Source organism: Eptesicus fuscus, chromosome 2 (assembly GCF_027574615.1).
Source record: "Eptesicus fuscus isolate TK198812 chromosome 2, DD_ASM_mEF_20220401, whole genome shotgun sequence".
NCBI classification, from domain to species: domain Eukaryota; kingdom Metazoa; phylum Chordata; class Mammalia; order Chiroptera; family Vespertilionidae; genus Eptesicus; species Eptesicus fuscus.
In genome coordinates this window covers 29,875,572-29,895,273 of record NC_072474.1, presented here as the reverse complement: position 1 = coordinate 29,895,273, position 19,702 = coordinate 29,875,572, and the positions used below count along the sequence as shown (strand labels likewise).

Sequence of the window (19,702 nt, the reverse complement as noted above, 5' to 3'; positions counted from 1 at the left end):
GTTGAAGAACAACCATTGGCTCTTTGGAAGCTGTAGGCGTGGGTCTGCAGGAGCTGAGACAGGACATTGTGGCCATCACTCATTCATAGGGCCACCAGGAGTCAGAGCCACCTCAACACCATGAACACACACACATTGGAAGAAATAGTTCAATTTTTCTGCAATCAGGAATGTTAGTGAGAGTGGGCCACCCCCTCTGGTCAGCAGAGAGATTAGAATGTACCACCCTTTTCTCCCGCTGATGAGCCTGCAGAATGCCCTATGGAACTTCTCCCCAGCCTTTCACTGAATGGAGATGCAGAGCAAATGCTTCTTGTGTCAACAGGGGTTTTTCAGAGCCTCCTGGCGTTAGCGAGAATGGCTACAATTGAAGTTCATTTTGTGTTTTATTTTCCCCCCAACAGGTTCTTAGCATGATAATCAATGCAGCTTACAAGCCTGGGAGGGTATTGAGGGAATTACAACTGGTGGAAGATCCACACTGGAATTTTCAGGAGGAGACGCTGAAGGCAAAGTAAGTGTTTTTAATTCTGGGAAACAAGGGTTCTTGTAATAATACTTGGCCTTCTCCTTTGAAACTTGTTCCTCTCTTTAAATTTTTTTAAAAAAAATTTATTGATTTATAGAGAGGGAAAGGAAAGGAGAGAGAGACATTGATTTTTTGTTCCACTTATTTATGCATTCATTGGTTGCTTCTTGTATGTGCCCTGACCAGCGATTAAACCCGCCAACGTGGTGTATTGGGACTACTCTCTCACCAACGGAACCACCCAGCCAGGGCCAGAAACTTGTCTTCCCTCTTTTGGACACAGCCCAGGGAAATGGCCGCAGAAGGACTGTTGCTCTGCAGTTCTGCGTGCGGGACACTGATTGTTGGCATTTGCTGCACGGAGTTGTCTTGAGCCTTAGGATTCCTGGAGTGAACTAGAGCAGTGATCACCAACCTTTCGGACCTCATGGACCACCTGTTGGCGACCGCTGAACTAGAGAGTTGCTTAACTAATACGTAGTGTGCTAAACAATCACAATTAAAACATGCTGTGTTCAGATCGAATAGATCACTTGACCAAAAGGGGAAACTTTTATAAAAGCGAGAATATCCCTTATCAATATGCATTATTCATTAGCAGTTCTTAATACTTGGTACTGTAAAAAGTTTAATTAAGCCAGATCCAAACATTCTTTGCGCTGAGAGTTGATAGTTCTAAAGGATAAAATGAAACAGTACCTCTGTTTGGTGTTGGTGAATGCGCTGCGGGTTGACATGTAGTTGCTCAGTTTGTTCCTTTATTTGGAAATAGGCTCATTGGAAAGGTGCTGTTTTTGCTTTCAGTTTCTTGAGTTCCGAAGCTGAGAGCACCTACTGGATCAACAGGGTTGAACTCAATTGTTTAGATCCCTTTCTCCAGATACACTTATGTTTAGTAATTGCTTTGGTGTCCTGGGATGCCTTTTAATATTCAGTTATACTTTTAAAATAGAATAGATCTTCTGGTCAGCTTCTTGTTTAAGTGAACTAACATTGTTTAGATGTAACATTTGGGAAATGATGCTGTTTGAAAGAGTGAACCACTTTTCAAAGGCCAGGATGTATATAAGCCCTTCTTTAAAGAAAGTACATACCTTATTCAAAGTGAAAGTTGAGGAATATTAAATAACGTGTATGAGCAGTAATTATTTACCCTGTAGTTATCCTACACTGGTACTAAGTAGAGATGTTGACATACTGCGTTATTCTTCAACACTTTTTGTCATTTACCCACTCAGTACTTTCTAGTGTCTATTTTGAATCTCTGTAATTTTAGATTCAGTAAAAGTCACTTATGGTCTACAGATATTCTGCCAAGTCACAAAAGTTAAAGGGAATATATGCAAATAGGAGACTATTTCTATGAAGTGGCATGTGAATGGAAGGTGGCACCATAGCTCTTCCTTCATTTCTTTCCCAAGAAATATTTAAATGAGCTTCACATGTAACCAAGGAAAAACTAAAACAAGTTTTTTTCCCAATGTAATATTCCATATATTCCTAATTTACTTAAGGGGATGACCCATCAGCAATAGTAAAATCAAGGGCAGTTCATTATAGTAGTGAGTAAGTATTTATACAGAAACCCTTGTTAATTCTTATTTTAAAAATTTTCTATAACATTCAATATATCCAAAATGCACTTAATGGATATGGAAATAGAAGTAAAAAAACACACCAACCCCTTACATTCTATTAAAATCTCCCCCTGCTCCTACAGAAGCCAGAAACTTGCTCTAGATACCAAAGTGACAAAGGAGCACTCATTTTGCAGTATTTGCACTCATTTTCCCATCTCCACGTCTATCAGAGCCTTTATTAAATCCAGCCTGATTCAATCAATACCGACACGGCACAGCTATATTGTAAAGGCGGCGAAGTGCCTGTTATATCAAATGTGACAGGGAGTTCCTCAGCGAGATAGCACACAGCAGCGCTGGGGAATGGGGCTGTGAACTGGGTTCGAGTGTGCGGATCACAGTGGCCTCTCCCAGCGGCTGCTAATGATGACAGACTTCCAGTGAGCGGGAGCATTTTTTTCTCACACTGGGTATTGAGTCACTTCTTTCCTCCTGATGTAAAATGACAACTTTTTAGATCCTGACAACTTTGCTATTTCTTTGGCTCAAATGGGAAGAGAGAGAGAGAGCTGGCTTCTGCCCTGGGAGCTGAAAGGCTGATGTGGTTGCTGTCACGAATAAATTAACCCAGCACGGAGACCTGCATTTAGGGCATCCAGCCACCTTGGCTGTGGTCCGGGAAACTATAACATCACTAAGAATGTTTTGGGGAAGAAAGAGCATCAGACCCTCCACAGGACTCTCTGCATGCTGTCACTGAGCATCTGGGCTTCTAATGGGTTTTACTTCTAAAGCAGGGGTGGGGAACCTTTGTTCTGCCAGTGCCATTTAGGTATCTATAACATCATTCTCGGGCCGTACCAAATTATCAACCTAAAAATTAGCCTGTTATATTTGGCCAAACATTTAATTAGCTCACCTAATGCCTTGGCAGGGCCAGACCAAATGACTTCTCAGGCCTTCTACAGCCCGTGGGCCGGACACCCCTCACCCCTGTTCTAAAGAGTAAATAAAGACCCATTTACTTGAGAGGGTGGAGGTGCCATTGAAAAGGTTTGACTTGTACATAGAAGGAAAGCTAACACTGTCACCTGCGGTTGTTCCTCAGTGTTTATTTTTCTGTTTGTCCAATAACCACACCCTTATGGTAAAACAAATCAAGGTAATATTTGATCACTGTGTAAGGAGTCTATGACATTATGCGGTAGTGCCAAGGGAAAAGTGGACTCTGATGCAGTTTGTTCCAGCTGTTCTGTCAGAGAAAATTCTTTCGGGTGATATTGAAGTGTACTAAATTGACCTACATTATTTTGAATTTCAGGAGGAGGAATTTAGGCTCTACCTTAGTGGGAATAAAAAAAAGTCCAACTCTATGCATCTAGAGACTTTTAAATATTTTTTCCAATATGTTACAGAATCTTGGGGGCGGGGGGCTTTTCTTTGAATGGCTTTTGTGATCATCTTTACAAAAGCCAGGTGGAGGCTTAGTAGGTTTCCCCAGTTATTTCTTTCAGTTATTCAGAACTTAATGAGGCGATATCCTGAAATAATTTCAAGAGAATTAGTCTTCATTATCAGCTAGGCAGAAGCGAGGAGTTAGTCAAATCTGTACTTTTAGGTGAGTCATTCTAGGATTCATGGAAAAGATTTTGGTTTCTTGTTTTTCATAAGCAGTGACTAATTTTGTATGTGTTTTTATTTTACTTTTCGGGGCCTTTTATTCATGCCCATATTTTATGAGCCAGTAAAATGTAACATTTGGCTATAAGGAGATTATGTGAAAAAGGATTCCCAAACAGAGACTTTTTGCTGAAAAACATTTTGTTTCCTAATTTTTAATTTTTACCTTGCTTAGATGTAAGTAACTTGCTCTCCTGAAAAATGTATACTGTACACATTACATGCAGCAGGCAGGTGAACTAGCACGTGGAAAGGAGACTGAATTTCTGTGTGTGGGCTTCAGTTCATCAGATTACGGGCGTGGTGTTGCTGGTTCAAACACAGATGTGGTCTTCCTAAAATAAACCCCTCCCCCCCGACCCCCCACCATGTATTGCGCAGAGCTCTCAGCACTTGCAATGCAGGGATCAAGAAGGAAGAGAGACGTTTTTGAGGAGCTGAGTATCAGAAGTCTGAGAACCAGTGAGGGAGCCAGCGTATTGACCCTGGTGTGGGTGGTGTGCCCCGTGAAGTTTGGAAGGAAATCAGAGCCCAATCTCGTTGATGACAGCTTGTGAAGCTTCCTTATTTCTGCAGAGTTATTGGGGTTACCCCTTACCCCCCTTTAGTTCTTCCTTTAATAAACAAGGATGTGGATTCCGCCCTCTCTCCGCCTACCCAAATTTTGTGAGAAGGTCCTGATGTGAGTGATTTGAAGATGAATGACGTGACTTTGGCCAAATTGAGGGCATCCCACAAGGGCCATGCTGATGGTTCTGGGGATTGTCAGGCCAGTGTCAGTCTTTTTGCTCTATTTCTTTTGGCTCAAAATCCATTGTGGCTTTTCTCAGCTCTTCACTGGAGGGGAAGAGACCATTTTTTCCAGCACTCTTGTTCCTCCATCTTCACTGTCTTCCTCCACCCTGCCATGTGCATGCACCCGTGGAAATTAGTCCCTACTTTGGTTGGTGGGAAGGTATTGGAAGGCCACTCACGCTTCCTTATTGATGCCATGGAGGAGAAACCTTTTCTCTACCTCTTACGTTCAGTACTTGGGAGTTTGCAAATTAAACTGACAGAAGACAGGTTAGCAAGAGAAAAGACAGTTTACTTACAGGTGCAGCGTGTATGCAGGCAGGAGTGCCCCTTGCTGAGTAACCCAGGGGGCACTTAGGATTTGGAACAACATATATTTGCATGGGACCTAACTTAGTCTGGGGAAGGGAGGATGGAGAAGAGGCCTCTAGGGGAAGAAGAGGTGGGTTTCTTTAGCAAAGACAAATGTTTTTTAGGAGAACAAATGGGAGATAAGGAAGTTTGTGATAATGTTTGTTTATGCAGTGCGAGGCTTCTTTCTGTCTTGGCCATGAAACTCCCACGAGGGGATTTATGGTACGTTTACTCTTGGTCTCTCTCCTGCGATTAGAAGCTGCCTCACAGAGGGAATTTATGGCAGTCCTCACTGCCCGAAAGTTTCTGCTTTCAGTCAGATAATGGAAGCTCTGAAAAAGCTTCTCTACATCTGTGGAATCTCAAATGCCTTTGTCTTACAATGATCTTTATATCAGCCCTGGGGTTCTGAGTGGGTCCCCACATTGGCAGCCAGGGAAGCTATCCCTCCTCTGTCCGGCTGTGGTTCTCTGCTCCCTGGACTGTTTCAGAGTGTGTGCGTCTGAGACGGGTGTCGTCTCAGCATCTCCTTCTGTGCTCCAGCCCAGCAGCCTGTTACTTCTTTCCTCCCCTCCTTCTCTCAGAGATTGTTTACAATGCCGGGGAGTTTTCTGCTGTGTCCTAGCTTGTTTGTCTCTTTCAATATCCCACCACCCCCCTAAAAAAAAAAAAACAAACTTGTAATACTTGAAGAAAATCTTACCTTCACCTGTTTACAATAGCCTGGCTGGGCCATTTAATAAATTACATGGCTCAGTGTTTTTCTCTCCAAGTTCATAATGAGAGGCTAAAGGGAAAGGCATTATCCCAGGCTTTTGAGCTGTTCTCACATTTCCTGCCTACAAGAGTATGTCTTTGGGATACCGCTTTTAAACCTTTAGTGCAGTGGTAGGCAAACTGCGGCTCGCGAGCCACATGCGGCTCTTTGGCCCCTTGAGTGTGGCTCTTCCACAAAATACCACGGCCTGGGCGAGTCTATTTTGAAGAAGTGGAGTTAGAAGAAGTTTAAGTTTTAAAAAATTGCCTCTCAAAGGAAATTTCAATCGTTGTACTGTTGATATTTGGCTCTGTTGACTAATGAGTTTGTCGCCCACTGCTTTAGTGGAACAGAAAGCTACAAAACAGATTCTGATTTTCACCTGTGGTAACGTAAAGGCAGTGCAGGGATGAGGACTGTGGCTTCCAGCTTCACCTGGATGCCTTGGGTGCTGCCGAAGGTGCCAGCTGCCCTCCCATATCTGCGTCCCTCAGGTGGGGCTGCGGACACCTGTCCATTCATTCTGTCTGGAAGGTTGTATAATGATCACGTGGTGTAATGTCCTTGAGAAAATAGAAATGATAGTATTACATAAAACGCAGTTGTCTCCTTAAACCCCACCACTGGGCAGAATCTTGGAGCTGCTTTATGCTTGTGTGTCTTGGTAGGCCAGCACCTCTCTAAGTTTCACAGGCTTTGTTAAAACAGATGTTTGAACAGTTGCCCTGATTTGTTGACCAACTCCAAAACAAACCCGATCATTGCTTCAGTCTGGATTCGGATGTTTCAAACAGTTTTTCTTCCACATTTGTGACAATAACTGAAAATGATCCCAGTACAAATAGCGCTCGAAAATATGCATTTGGTGGGAAATATGCATTAAGCTTAATGTTGTTTGAATCATTGTATAAGATAAATTTTATTTTTATGATTTTTTTAATGTTTATTTTGAAAAACCGCAGAATTACAGAAATATTGCAGCTACAAAATAAAAACGGAGTATTCTCTCTCCAGATCGGTTTGGTAGTAAATTGTTGGTCTGATGCCCCAACCTCCCCAATATACATGGGCAACCTGGCTCACACCGCCTTCAGTATGTTTATTTGGTCAGGCTCCAATGTAGTGCCAGTCTCTTGTCACTTTGTTCTTCCCTCACCCCACTCGGGGGCCAACTCTCAATGCCAGGCCTTCACACCAACCCACGCCAGCTATCCCCCAGATGCAAATGTCCTCACCCTGCTCAGAACACGGCAGCCTGCACAGAATGCTGCCTTATACCCTCTTCTCACCCGCCTCAGGTGTGGATCCTTCCAGCTGGGATTTAATTAAGGAGGACCCTGGGGACCGACATCTGTGGAAGACAGAGGAAGAAAAACCAGATTGGGCAGAGGGAGGGACCATCTGTAGCCTGTGGGCAGCTGTGGCGTTATGGCCTTCCATGGTTGTCCAGAGTTGGCCCAGGTGGCCAGGCCTTTTTGCCCCTGCCACAGTTAGTCATTGCATGGGGCTGTCCGGGGGAAGGCGGAGGGCAAGGCAACTTCTGCACCTGGGGCAAACTGAAAGGGGTGACATCTGGAGGTTCCCGGCCAGCAGCACTGCTCGAACCAGGACAGCACATCCTTCAGGGAAGGGAGGTCCCAGCAGCACTCGAGTGTCCTCACCCCAGTCGGGACGCTGCGGGGCCCACCCTGCCTTCCCCAGCTGGCACTTTCCTTGCCCAGTCCCCGCCGACCCTTACCACCACTGCCATGGCTTTTAGACAGAATTGTTCCCAAAGGGCAGGAAAGAGGAGAAGAGTCCCTTCCCTTTAAACCACACTAAGTGAAATAAGCTAGGAGGTGAAAAACAAATACCTTATGATCTCACTTATATGTGGAATCTAATGGACAAAATAAGCTGATGAGCAAAATAGAAAGCGAGGCATGGATACATAGAACAGACTGACAGCTGTCAGAGGGGAAGTGGGAGGGGTGGACAGGATGACATAAGGTGGAGGGATTAGCCAAAGAACATATATGTATAACCCATAGACACAGACAACTGTGTGGTGATGGCCAGAGTGAAGGGGGGTGAGGGGAAAGGTGGGGAAGGAAGTGGGTAAAGGGGGGCCAAATGGGGACATCTGCAATAGTGTCAAAAATAAAAATAAAAATATAGTTTAAAAATGACTAATTTTATTTTCATAAGTTTAGATTGGTTTTCCCTAATTGTGAAGGGCTGTACTGAAGCACTCTTCCACTGAGTCCTCCTCCTTCAGGAGGAAGAAAAGGCCACCCTTTGTGCACGTCTCCGGCGCTTGTTCCCTTTCTCCTGCGCCCTCTCCTGTGCTTTTGGAGGTGTCTGCTTGCGAATCTGAGGTCTGGGGACAGAAATAGCTGTCTGTGGCCCCTGCTTCCACAGTTTGAATTTTGACCTGATTTTTACAGCTCTGCTATTTTACCTTCTGTTATTTTACTATTTTATAGGGACTTAAAGAATCTTGATATTGAGCTCTTTAGAAGAGAGAGCCCCAGGAACACGAAAATTGTGGTGGAAAAAAATCACAAGAGAAAATGTAGAGTAAAACTGTATTTTAATTCTTTGTTTCCACCACCATTAAGGATATGCTGTGTTCAGAGTTGTGCTGTGTTAATGAAACACAAAGGAAGCAGTAGCAAGAACCACCCAGAGTGAGTCAGGAAGCCCCTCCTCGGGGCGGGGCACGCTTGCTTCTATATCTAGGGTCCATAGAGGTCCTAGAAAAGTCAGCAGTCAGACAAGGCTGTGGTCTTAAAGCACGATCTTGTCTACAAAGAATTGCTTTGTACTAGTAGTTCTTACTACCCAGAAAGTAGTAAGAACTACAAGTTCAGTGAATGTGGACTAAAAGTAAGGACCAACTGAAGAGTTTATAATTATTTTATACCAATGATAGTTTAAAATATATATATTGAAAGCTGATTCAGACCTATTTCCAAATGCTCATCCTTTCAAGCAGGCATTATGTATAAACCATAAAAAACAATGTGTCCCCCAAAACAGCTGATAGCTCAATTTTGAAAATGAAATGTATTTTAATAAACACTGCCTTTATAATTATTCAAAGTGTGTGTATACATTTTTTGGGGCACCCTATATTTGGAGGAGGCCTGCAGGACTTATTTTAAAGCAGAACCCACCCTGCTTTCCAGAAGATCTGGTTCCTATTTTATGTTGGTAATTTCACTGCATATGGTTTTTCTTGGGCAGGAGAACGTTTTCTTCTCAAAATTGATGAGCAACAAATTGCAGTATCTAGATTCTGGAAGCATCTGGAATTGGTGTGAACTACGTATGCCCCAGTGAGAACATGCTAAGTGGAAATCTTTACTGCGGTGGTTCTCTTAGCACTATCAGCACTGGCATTTCTTAAAAATATTTGTGTGAGAACATAAAGAATGATAAAAACAAATGACATGGAAATCACAGAGAACCCGCTTTATTGTCACAAAATAAAAGGGTACTTTAGGAGATGCTGTACAAACTAGGTCTGAGTAATTCTGCGTCTTGCCAAAACTTTTCCTTCCTTCCTTCTAGGTACAGAGGCAAAACATACAGGGCCGTGGCCAAGATTGTACGAACTTCTGACCAAGTAGCGGACTTCTGCAGACGGGTCTGTGCCAAGCTGGAGTGCTGTCCAAATTTGTTCAGTCCTGTGCTGGTTTCTGAAAACTGCCCAGAAAACTGCTCCATTCATACCAAAACCAAATACAGTGAGTACAAATAATGAACAGAACATTGGTCCCTGGGCCTGAACTGCGGGGTCAAGTAGTTGGTGTTTGTGGTTTTTTAACCTTTTTAAAAAACATATATTTTTATTGATTTCCGAGAGAAAGGGGGAGGGAGAGAGAGATAGAAACATCAACGATGAGAGAGAATCATTGATCAGCTGCCTCCTGCACACCCCACACTGGGGATCGAACCCATAACCCGGGCATGCGTCCTGACTTGGAATTGAACCGTGATTTCCTGGTTCATAGGTCAACATTCAACAATTGAGTCACACCGGCCGTGCTTAAATAACCTTTTGAGTTGTTTTTCATAGGAACGGCTGTGGAAGAATTCTCTATGATCTGCTGTGGCCAATGGTTCTGTGTTTCCCAGCCTGGTCTAAGGAGGGGGTGGGTGATTAAAATCAGGATGCATGTCACTGGTTGACATTGGCGATGAAGAGTCGAGGGTGTATACGCTGTCATGCATGTCAGGGCTTTGGTTGATTTGGAAAACTATATGGCTGAAAGAAGGGCACAATAAAACAGGTTATTGGTAATGGCTAGTCACCAGAATTACTTCTTGGTTTTTAACACTAAGCAATTATGACGAGTCTTTCGTTGCCCTTTTTGACACGGGCAACGTCCTTGTCACAGTCTGTTTCTCCCCTGTTGATACTACTTTCTTCAGACTCTCGAGTGGAGCAGTTTGAGGGTGCCGAGCGCTCTTCGCTTTCCTTGCTCCTGACTCTGCTTCTCCACCTGGCCTGGGAGAGTTGCTACCAAGGCCCACGCCTTTGCTTTGACCTCTTCCCGGCAGGATGTTTCCTCCCTCGGCACTTGCCTCTTCCATCTCCCCGTCAACTGGTGACCTCTGCCTTCTCGAGTTGGCCTCCCTGGGCCTGTCCTGCCTCTGCTCTGGTCTCACCTCTGCATCGCGGACAGCGCGAGCTCTGAGGACTCTCTGATCCTGGCTTCTGCTCTTTCTGTGTCTGCCTCAGTTATGTCTAATCCAAGGGGTGTCTACACCCTCGTCGCAGTGACCTGGAAGTTTGTTCTGCCAGCCCATGTTCCAGGACCCACAAGCACTGTCGGTGCTCCGGGGGCCCCACCCCGATGGGATTTGTCACCTTGTGTGTCAGGAACCTGAACATGCTTGAAACACTATTCAGAGTGTGCATTTCCTATATGATCTATATCTCCCCATTTCATTCTGCCTACACGGTCACTCATGGACGAATCGCAGGAATCCTCTCCCCACCCCCCTCTTGCCCCTGCACTTTATGTCCATGTATGTACGTGTGTGTAGCCTTTAAAAAAAACAACTTTAAATTCCCTCTCTTTCCTCTCTCCTTGTAGCCTATTATTACGGAAAGAGAAAGAAGATCATTAAGCCCCCAATTGGGGAAAGCAGCATTGAAAGTGGACGCCCTAAGCCAGCCCGGCGTAGGAAACGGCGAAAATCCATTTTTGTGCAGAAAAAACGGAGGTCTTCTGCGGTGGACTTTGCGGCAGGCTCAGGGGAGGTACGTTCCCCCGAAGCACCTCCCCGCCCTGCACCGGGACGCAGGGCCTGGCGGGCAAGTGCGATGGCCTCAGTGAAGTCTGATCTGAACGGTTGGAAACGTGAGATACCAGCACCCTCCTCCTCATTTGTGGATTTAGATTGTCAGCTGCTCCAGCTGGGGAAGGGCTGCCGCTGGGACCCTGGCTGGGACCAGCGGATCGGCCCTCAGAGGCTTCGCCAGGTGCCTTTCACAGGGCCGCCTGGGCGGGAAGATCTCGGGTCAGAGCCCAGCCTTGCGTGTTCACGAAGGCTCCTCTCACGTAACACCATTCCCATGTTTCCCTCCTTCCCAGGAAAGCGAGGAGGAGGATGCGGATGCCGATGCCGTGGACGATGACACAGGGAGCGAGGAAACCGGCTCTGAGATGCGGGATGACCAGACAGACACCTCGTCGGCCGAGGTCCCCTCTGCCAGGCCCCGGAGGGCCGTCACCCTGAGGAGCAGCTCCGAGCCCGAGCGCCGGCTGCCCGTGGAAAGGACGAGACGGGGCCGAAGAGTGCAGGCCCCCTCCTGTGCCGAGGGCGGCGACAAGGGCCCGGCAGCCGGCCAGGACAAGGACACAGCACAGGTAAAGCACATGGGCCCTGGAACTGGACTGTCTGGGCAGAGTGTTGAAGAAGAAAATGCATTATAGTTCCTGGCCTAGATTTTGGGACACCTGTTTAAAATACTAAAGACACTAGCACTGCTCCAGCCTAATTCTAAGTCAAGGGCAAGAGGCTTGGTGATTTCATATCTTGACCGAGTGGGTCAGTGAACCTCAGATTGGAGTTCTGAAGGAAGGCTTTAAAACCACCAAGAATTCTTTCAGGAGAACAGACGGAAGTCCTCAAGGTCCCATTGAACACTAGACTTTCCCTTTACAGGGTGCTCTGTGATGCCATAAAATAGTAAATCAGCCTGAGGGGTCTCCCCTAAGCCCACGGGTGCCAGATGATCAGCCAACAGGTCACTGACACCATTGTCCCCCACACAAATGGGGGAATAGCTCACTGTCTTGTGTACATTTGCAGATGCCCCTTGTCATTCATTTCTCCTATTCAATCAGCTGTCCCAAGTTTTCCTGAAGGTGAGATTCAACAGCTATTATCACTCCCTTCAAAAAATATTTGCCCTCTAAAGGCACACACATCATTGGAGGCAGTCATAACCCAGATGAGTTGCTAAGAAGGTCCCTAGAAAGTCTTTGTGGCTTGTCCTGGCGAGTTATGAGAGACTTTATGGGGAGTCCCCTCAGGGTCCAGGAAGGGTTAAAGAGGACCCCCCCCACCATGCAGTGATACGATGACCTCCTGCTTCCCTCATCTCTGCAGGAAACAAAGCAAGAGGAGGAGGAGAGGCTCATTCTGGAGAGCAACCCGTTGGAGTGGACAGTGACTGACGTGGTGAGGTTCATTAAGCTGACAGACTGCGCCCCCTTGGCCAAAATTTTTCAGGAACAGGTACGGTGGTTCTGTGGAGTACTTGCTGTTTTTATTATGAGACTCTGGCTCTCAATTAACTCTCTGTTTTAACTGGCTTCCTGAGACACAGCTTTGGTAGGAGAATGGGCACTTCTTCATTACTTCTGTGGGTCGGGGGGCAGAAGTCTGAGATCCACGTATGGTCTTCACCAACACCTCTTTGGAGGACTCTTTGTGGCCAAGTGGAGACGGGAGTCTCGGCTCTCCACTTGACCTTCTTAGATACCCCACATCTGGGGGTGGGGACCTGGTGCCACCTCTGCTGGTGATGGTGGCTGGGCCGCTGTGTCCTGCAGGGGAGCAGTCGTTGTCTGAAAGGTTTTGTCTCCCCAGGCTACCCCTTCCCTAGTCCTCTGGCTAGAGGGAGCAGGTCTCTGCTGGGCCTCTGGTCATCTATGCCCATTGGCATTTCTGGGTTCCCAGCTTCTTTAGCAATAAGCCTTGGGTTCAGGAGCCAAACAAAGAAAACCCAGAGCACTCACCACCATGTCATATCTTGGGTCCCACAGTCCTAGCTGATCTGCCTCTCTCCACCTTCAAATTCCTCTTACGTTTGTGTATTTATAACATCCAGGGCTTTTCTTTATGTTTAGTGGGAGAAATAGGGAAAAGTATGCCAAGTCAGTTTTCCCAGAAGTCATTTTCTATACATTTTGTTTTTCTTCATGCTGCTTTCAACACTGTTTTCTTTCTTGCTTCCCTTTGGCTTGGGAAAATATTTTAAAGTCCATAGTATGTTAGGTGGGTATTTGCTAATGATGGATAAACACAAAAACAATTGATGCAATCTATACCTTACAGGAATTTTAGATTTAGCAGATGAGATGACTGTAACGCGCTAAAATGTAAGATGACCCATAGGAAAGGATGGTTTTTATTTATATTTTCCCTCAAATTAATATGTAAACAAATTGGTACTCTCTAAACCCATGCCTCCTTGCAGACTTCTCACTGGCCTCATAGAAAAAGTTCAAGTTTAAGCCTGTGGTACATGCTCTGCTGGGTTTGCTTAATTTGCTAAAATTTCTTGCATTGTGTCACAATGTAAATATCTGTCTCTCAAGACCCTGTCTATTTTTCTTAAAGTTTCCCATAAAATAAATTAAAAATATGTCTATCCAGTCTTTTTTTAGATCACACAAACCAATAGTCTAGAAAAGGGGCAATTCGAGCAATAAATCAGGGAGAAAAAAGAAAGGCCTCTGATTTCCCATGCTCCCAGTGAATTTCTCAGCTTTTCTCCCAAGTTCACCATAATGCTGTAATGAATTATGAAAAGCAAATAACTGTGTTTCCCAGCTCCTCCCAGGGGAGAGGAGTTCTTAATGTTCAAAGGTCTCCGATTGACCACAAGAATCTTGTGTAGACAACCATAAGTGCACCCTGAATGAATGAATGAATGAATGAATGGCGGTGAGAGGGCACGGTTGCCTCCCAGCTGTCTGACTGCATTTCCTCTCTGGGTGACACTTAAAAGCAGACAGGTAGGAAAAAGCTTCTTCCTTAGACACAAGGAACCTGGGTAATGAGCATCTCTCTTCATTAAAACACACAGAAAAGAGAGAGAATTACAAGAAATGTGAGGACTTTAATGACTTGGAGCATGCTGATCAGCTATGTCTCTGTCTTGAGAATGAAAATACAGCAGAATTTTGAAATCTTGCTAAAAGCATTGCATTTGAATACATGACAAGTGCAGGTATAACACATGACGGTGTAATGTGTATCTACTCATACATATGTGTACACTCCACATACACTGATGGAGCCTCCATAGTCAAAAGGCAGATGGGGAAGGTAGCATTCTCTATTAGTCTAAAGTTTTCTTTTTGTTTTATTTTAGGCCCAAATCTAGCAGATGAGATGACTGTAACTCATAAATGAAAAATACACTGAGTGGCCAGATTATTATGATCTCTGAATGCATAGTAATCTTTCCACTCAGTGTGTGTGTGTGTGTGTGTGTGTATGTGTGTGTGTGTGTGTATATATGTATATATATTAGAGGCCCGGTGCATGAATTTGTGCATGGGTGGGGTCCGGCCAGCCTGGCCAGGGGGAGGGGACATGGGTGGTTGGCCGGCCCGCCTGCTGGTCGAACTTCTGGTCGAGGGGACAATTTGCATATTAGCCTTTTATTATATAGGATATACACTGAGTGGCCAGATTATTATGCGTTCAGAGATCATAATAATCTGGTCACTCAGTGTATGTCTCTCCAGCCTTTAACTGATAAATGTTTTTCAATTGGTCCTAACACAGGACAGAGGGCAGAGCCCCTCCCACCAGGATGCCAGGTTATCCGTGGAGCTCGAGACCATTTGCACTGTGAAAGGTTAACAGGCTCCTGCGTTGATTCCTTTTACAAGTTCCTAGTAATAAGCAAGTGAAGCCCTAACCGGTTTGGCTCAGTGGATAGAGCATCGGCCTGCAGACTCAAGGGTCCCAGGTTCGATTCCGGTCAAGGGCATGTACCTTGGTTGTGGGCACATCCCCAGTAGGAGGGTGTGCAGGAGGCAGCTGATCGATGTTTCTCTCTCATCGATGTTTCTACTCTCTATCCCTCTCCCTTCCTCTCTGTAAAAAATCAACAAAATATATTTTTTAAAAGAAATAAGCAAATGAAAACAAAACTGATTTGGGAAAAAGGCTCAAGTACTACGTATGCCGAGTCTTTTTTACTTTAATGCTTCTAAGGCCTGTTTATAACAGCATCTCAGAAAGCTCCATGCCTTCCCAGGCTAAGGCTTCTAAGACGTGAAGTATTCCCGGCAGGTTGCCACTTCTAGAGCCATGCAATGGGCAGAGCCCTCCCTTCAGTTGCTCTTCTCACATCAGTTAGAAGCTTGATCCTGCATACCTACTTATTTCTCCTGTAAAGAGAAAAATAGGTGGACTTTAATTGATAATAGCCTCATTCCTATTAATTTTAAATTTCACGATAGGCCATTTTGCCTGTCGCAATAAAAGGCTGTTACCCCGCTGTGCTATCTGAAGCACAGGGGCACTTGAGTCCTTTCCTGTTCAATCAGACCTTTAATTACTAATTTTTACTAATTTGTTCTATCATCTTTGAGCCCGAAGGCCACGGCTGTGACTGGTGAGGTCTCCAGTGGAACACCCCAGGCACTGTGTGAATTTTTAGATGAACTGGAAGGAGCCCAGGGTCTTTATGCACCAGCATGTGAAAAAATCACAGGGCGTGGAATGGTAATCGCTATGTGAGAGAGCTCCTCTGGATGTTGTAAATTCAGAGACTATCATAATCACCAGGAGTATTTGTAGAAATTATAAACTTCCCATTACTGGAATACATGCCTTATAATTCTTAAACATTATGGCAACTGCTTAAAAAATCTATACTCTGTAATTTTATGCTGTACACATGCATATTAACCAGTAAAACCCCATACATCCATAACTAAACAAACACCAAACTCTCAAAAAAATTTTGCCTATTCATTTACCGTTTATGAATGAGAGACATAGAATAATCAAAGAACCAGATTAGTGATTTATTTATTTTTTTTAAATATATTTTATTGATTTTTTACAGAGAGGAAGGGAGAGGAATAGAGAGCTAGAAACATCGATGAGAGAGAGACATCGACCAGCTGCCTCCTGCACACCCCCCACTGGGGATGTGCCCGCAACCAATGCACATGCCCTTGACCGGAATCGAACCTGGGACCCTTCAGTCTGCAGGCCGACGCTCTATCCACTGAGCCAAACCGGTTTCGGCTAGTGATTTATTTTAATAAAAAATTTTCAGGATAGTTTACAAGTTTACTTTTAGACTATTCCCTCTTCTTTCTACTTCAATAGACTTGAATGTTCCCATTGAGAAACTGCCACTTCTTATACTGACCTCTATATCAAACAAAAATAAAGTTAATTTTGCCATGTGCTAAGCATAACTTTCACGTTGTGTATTTTATTACATTTCATTTTCTAAAAATTAGTAGTCCATTCGTGCTAATTCTATGTTGAACATGACAAGTGATTTGCCAGCAGTTCTGAATTATATGAAAGCACACTTGTAAAAATTAAGTTAACTGTGAGGTCTGTTACTACAAAATCAATGGAAAGAAAAAACCTTTTTTCAAACCAGAGCAACAGCTGCTCATGAGAGGAACTGCCAGGAGGGGTTCCTCCGGCATTCCTTGACTCCTTGCAGGATCACATGTGTGTTTTGCCCAGTTTTTCCTCCATTCCCCTCCCCCCGCCCCTCCTCTGTGGGGACCCTGCAGTGGTTGTTGGTGATGCGCAGCCTGCAGCATGAGATAGACATGTTGGTCAACCACATGTGATAACAGTGGCCACCACCATTGCTCTCCCATACCAATGACAATCCGATGGTCAGGCCGCTAAATCTAGTGCTTTCAACAGGCAGCACGGCACTTCGGTGTTGGAAATCAGAGGTCCGATTTTATTCTTGGTAGCGTATTCTTCTCAAAATAAGAACATTCTGGAGTTCTGTTTTACATCATCATGGAAGATGGCGAATGAGGTGAGAATCCAGAGGACAGCAGAGGCCCTGAGGGGGCTCAGTGCAGACAGCCTGCACTTTCACCACTGCTCCCACTTGAAATATCGTCCCAGTTGTTGTCAGTTTTGCCCAGATAAAAAGCTGGTGTGCAGGATCGCTGTAATGAATCAGATAGTTTAGCCTTAATCCACCCCCTGCCCCGTAATCTTCATCTTCCTGCAAATAGGAATGTCTCTGCAGACAAAATTCAGCTGTATTTCTCCCAGTTCTGTTAGTCCCAGATGTGCAGGGGCTGCCATGTGGGCACCGTGAGACCCACGAGAAGCGTTTAACTGCTCTGAAGAGGGAAGTTCAAAGACATGGACTTGATTCCACCCACCCAGGTTGCCTACCTTTGAAATTCAGGCCACAGGGAATGGACTTTTCCATTCAGGTGATGTCTGAGATCACGCATGCAGTTAGTTGCATGACACTTAAGTCTCCGTGGCTATGGCAGCCCTGGGCACACTGCTCCCCCTGTGGCAGAAAGTCTGGTGTGCTGAGTGTCGGTTTATGCTCTTGTTCCTTCCCTGACCTTTGTCGTGACCTTGGGCCCACAGTCTCCTGGAGCCTCGGTATTCCCTCTGGAGTATGAAGAGTGTCCTGGTGAATGGAAAGAGGGATCATAGTTAAACTCAGTTACTCAGTCAAACAACATCTACATAAATGAACCCCATTACTATAGAACCAATCGGGTGAAGGGGCAGAAATACCCAGTGGTGTGATCCTAAAGCTTTGTAGTGAGCCTTCCTTCTGCAGCCGTGCAGTATCACAGACATTTAATGAATATCGTCACTGTGGGGCCCCTGTGTGTAGACGGAGAAGGACTAATTAAGATAAAAATACAGGTAGCCCTTCCTTCTGGGTGATGTAGGTATGTGGGTGTAGGTGTGTGCGTGCCTGTGTGTCTGAACACCTGTGTTTTCCTCTATGGAAAATTGTACTGTGTAGCTGGTGTGTTTTTCTAACTAGCATCTTCTCACCCATTCTGAGGGTGAAATGGGAGACCTTTTCTTTTAGTACAGAACCCTTTTCCAGTGCTCAGATTACATCACAGCGGAGCTTAGGAAGGACGGGGCCTCGGGGCGCAGGGTGCTCTCCCTGCAAGGGGCAGTGAGCTTGGGAGGAAGAATTCCTGCAGCAGCTCACCTGCTACAGCCCCTCATCCCCACCCGCCCAGATGTGGATTTCAGAATAGCCAAATTATCTTTTAGCCAAAAGAATGTGTCAACCAAGAGATGAGACGGCCATCCAGCCAAGTTGCTGTCTGCCCTCGCTCTCCAGAAAGGGAGGAGAGGAGAGCAGCCCCTCGCGCCCTTGACCCAGGGGCGAAGGCTGCTGGGAACGAGGCGTCCCCTCGGTGCTCACTGTCTGGGCTCTAACCTGGCTTTATTTCCCAACAGGACATTGACGGTCAGGCGCTCCTGCTGCTGACTCTCCCGACCGTGCAGGAGTGCATGGAGCTGAAGCTGGGGCCCGCCATCAAGCTGTGCCATCAGATCGAGAGAGTTAAAGTGGCTTTCTACGCCCAGTATGCCAACTGACTCTACCCTCTGGGGAGGTGGCCCACTGTCTTGGCGATACGGTGTCTGGGGAAGGTGTCCAGGACTGGAACTTTTATTTTCCCCTGGATACGTGAGATGGTGCATTCAGTCACCGGAAAGCACGAGGCACGAAGGACCTCCTTCACCCCCCAGCCTGTTTCAGAGTTCCATGTGTTCAAAGCACACACCAGGACCACAGCAGTGGCCTCTGGAGGGTGTACATTAAAGTTCTGTGTCAGACCCTGCGGGACATGAGGAGCTTCTTTGTATAGCCACATCTCGCCTTTCTCCCACCCAAAACCAGGCGGCTTCCTTTGAACAAGGTCCTAAACCGGGGCCCATGTTTCTTTGAAAACACCTGAAGGTGCAGGTGATGTCTTTTCAATGTGACCGAGGAGGTTGCCTGGCTGGTAGTTTTTGCTCTGATCATTCTCAGGCGCATTCATAGATGCTTCTTCGTACCGATACACATGTGACTGTCACCGCAGTGTGATCTTGGTGGCAACTAATTTCTCAAACACAGCTGTAGGCGATGTTTCAGGACACAGCTATAAAGAGGTGGGCTAAACCTGCATCGCCCGTCAGAGGTGCCTTTTAGGAAGTTCGGGGGGTGAAGGAAGGCGGTGTGTCGTGGCGATGAGGCCATTTTCCTTGAGTAATGGACACCTCTATTTGCAGGTTCTTTTATGGGATCTCATATATCTCTCACGTTCTAATTGAAGTGTGACTGTATCTGGGAGGGACTCCTTTAGTCTCTTGGGAAATGCTCAGTTGTATATTGAAGGTAGAGATTAATTTCAGACCGCAGGAGTGGGAAGAGATTTGAGAGAAGCTTCTTATATACCAGCTACATGCCCTTAGCAGATTCCCTTTGGAGGCCATTCTCATGGCTCGGCCCTGGCCACTCGTTTACAGTAGGCCAACGCCTGCCGCGGAGCGAGCACTGACCTGGAGTCGGGCCTGGTCTTTACCTGGCGTGGCTAATTACTAACTGTGATCTTGGGTGGCGATCACTCTGCACCTCATTCCTGCCAAGTGACAGGTTGGGACACTTATGACTGGAGCAGTGAGCACACGTTTTCCTGTCTCCATTCTGTTCCTGCTAAGGGAAGAGTCTAGATTGGCCAAATTGAGAAAAAGAGTAAATGGGAAAAAGGGGTGTCCCCATAGCTTTTA

General features: G+C 45.7%; 1 protein-coding gene across 3 annotated transcripts in view; it reads left to right on the top strand.

The window, feature by feature from the left end:
* The window catches only part of SFMBT2 (Scm like with four mbt domains 2), a 196,134-nt gene extending 177,373 nt beyond the window's left edge, over window positions 1–18,761 (top strand). For 2 of the 3 annotated variants that reach the window (XM_028130935.2, XM_054726331.1), the window contains 6 exons: window positions 405–514; window positions 9,251–9,426; window positions 10,783–10,949; window positions 11,284–11,559; window positions 12,305–12,433; window positions 18,386–18,761. In XM_028130935.2, coding sequence (XP_027986736.2) covers window positions 405–514; window positions 9,251–9,426; window positions 10,783–10,949; window positions 11,284–11,559; window positions 12,305–12,433; window positions 18,386–18,526 — 999 coding nt within the window. In that variant the 3' untranslated portion in view covers window positions 18,527–18,761. The remainder of the gene's footprint in view (window positions 1–404; window positions 515–9,250; window positions 9,427–10,782; window positions 10,950–11,283; window positions 11,560–12,304; window positions 12,434–18,385) is intronic. The other variant, XM_054726333.1, reaches the window with a different exon arrangement.
* The last annotated feature ends 941 nt before the right edge of the window (window positions 18,762–19,702 follow it).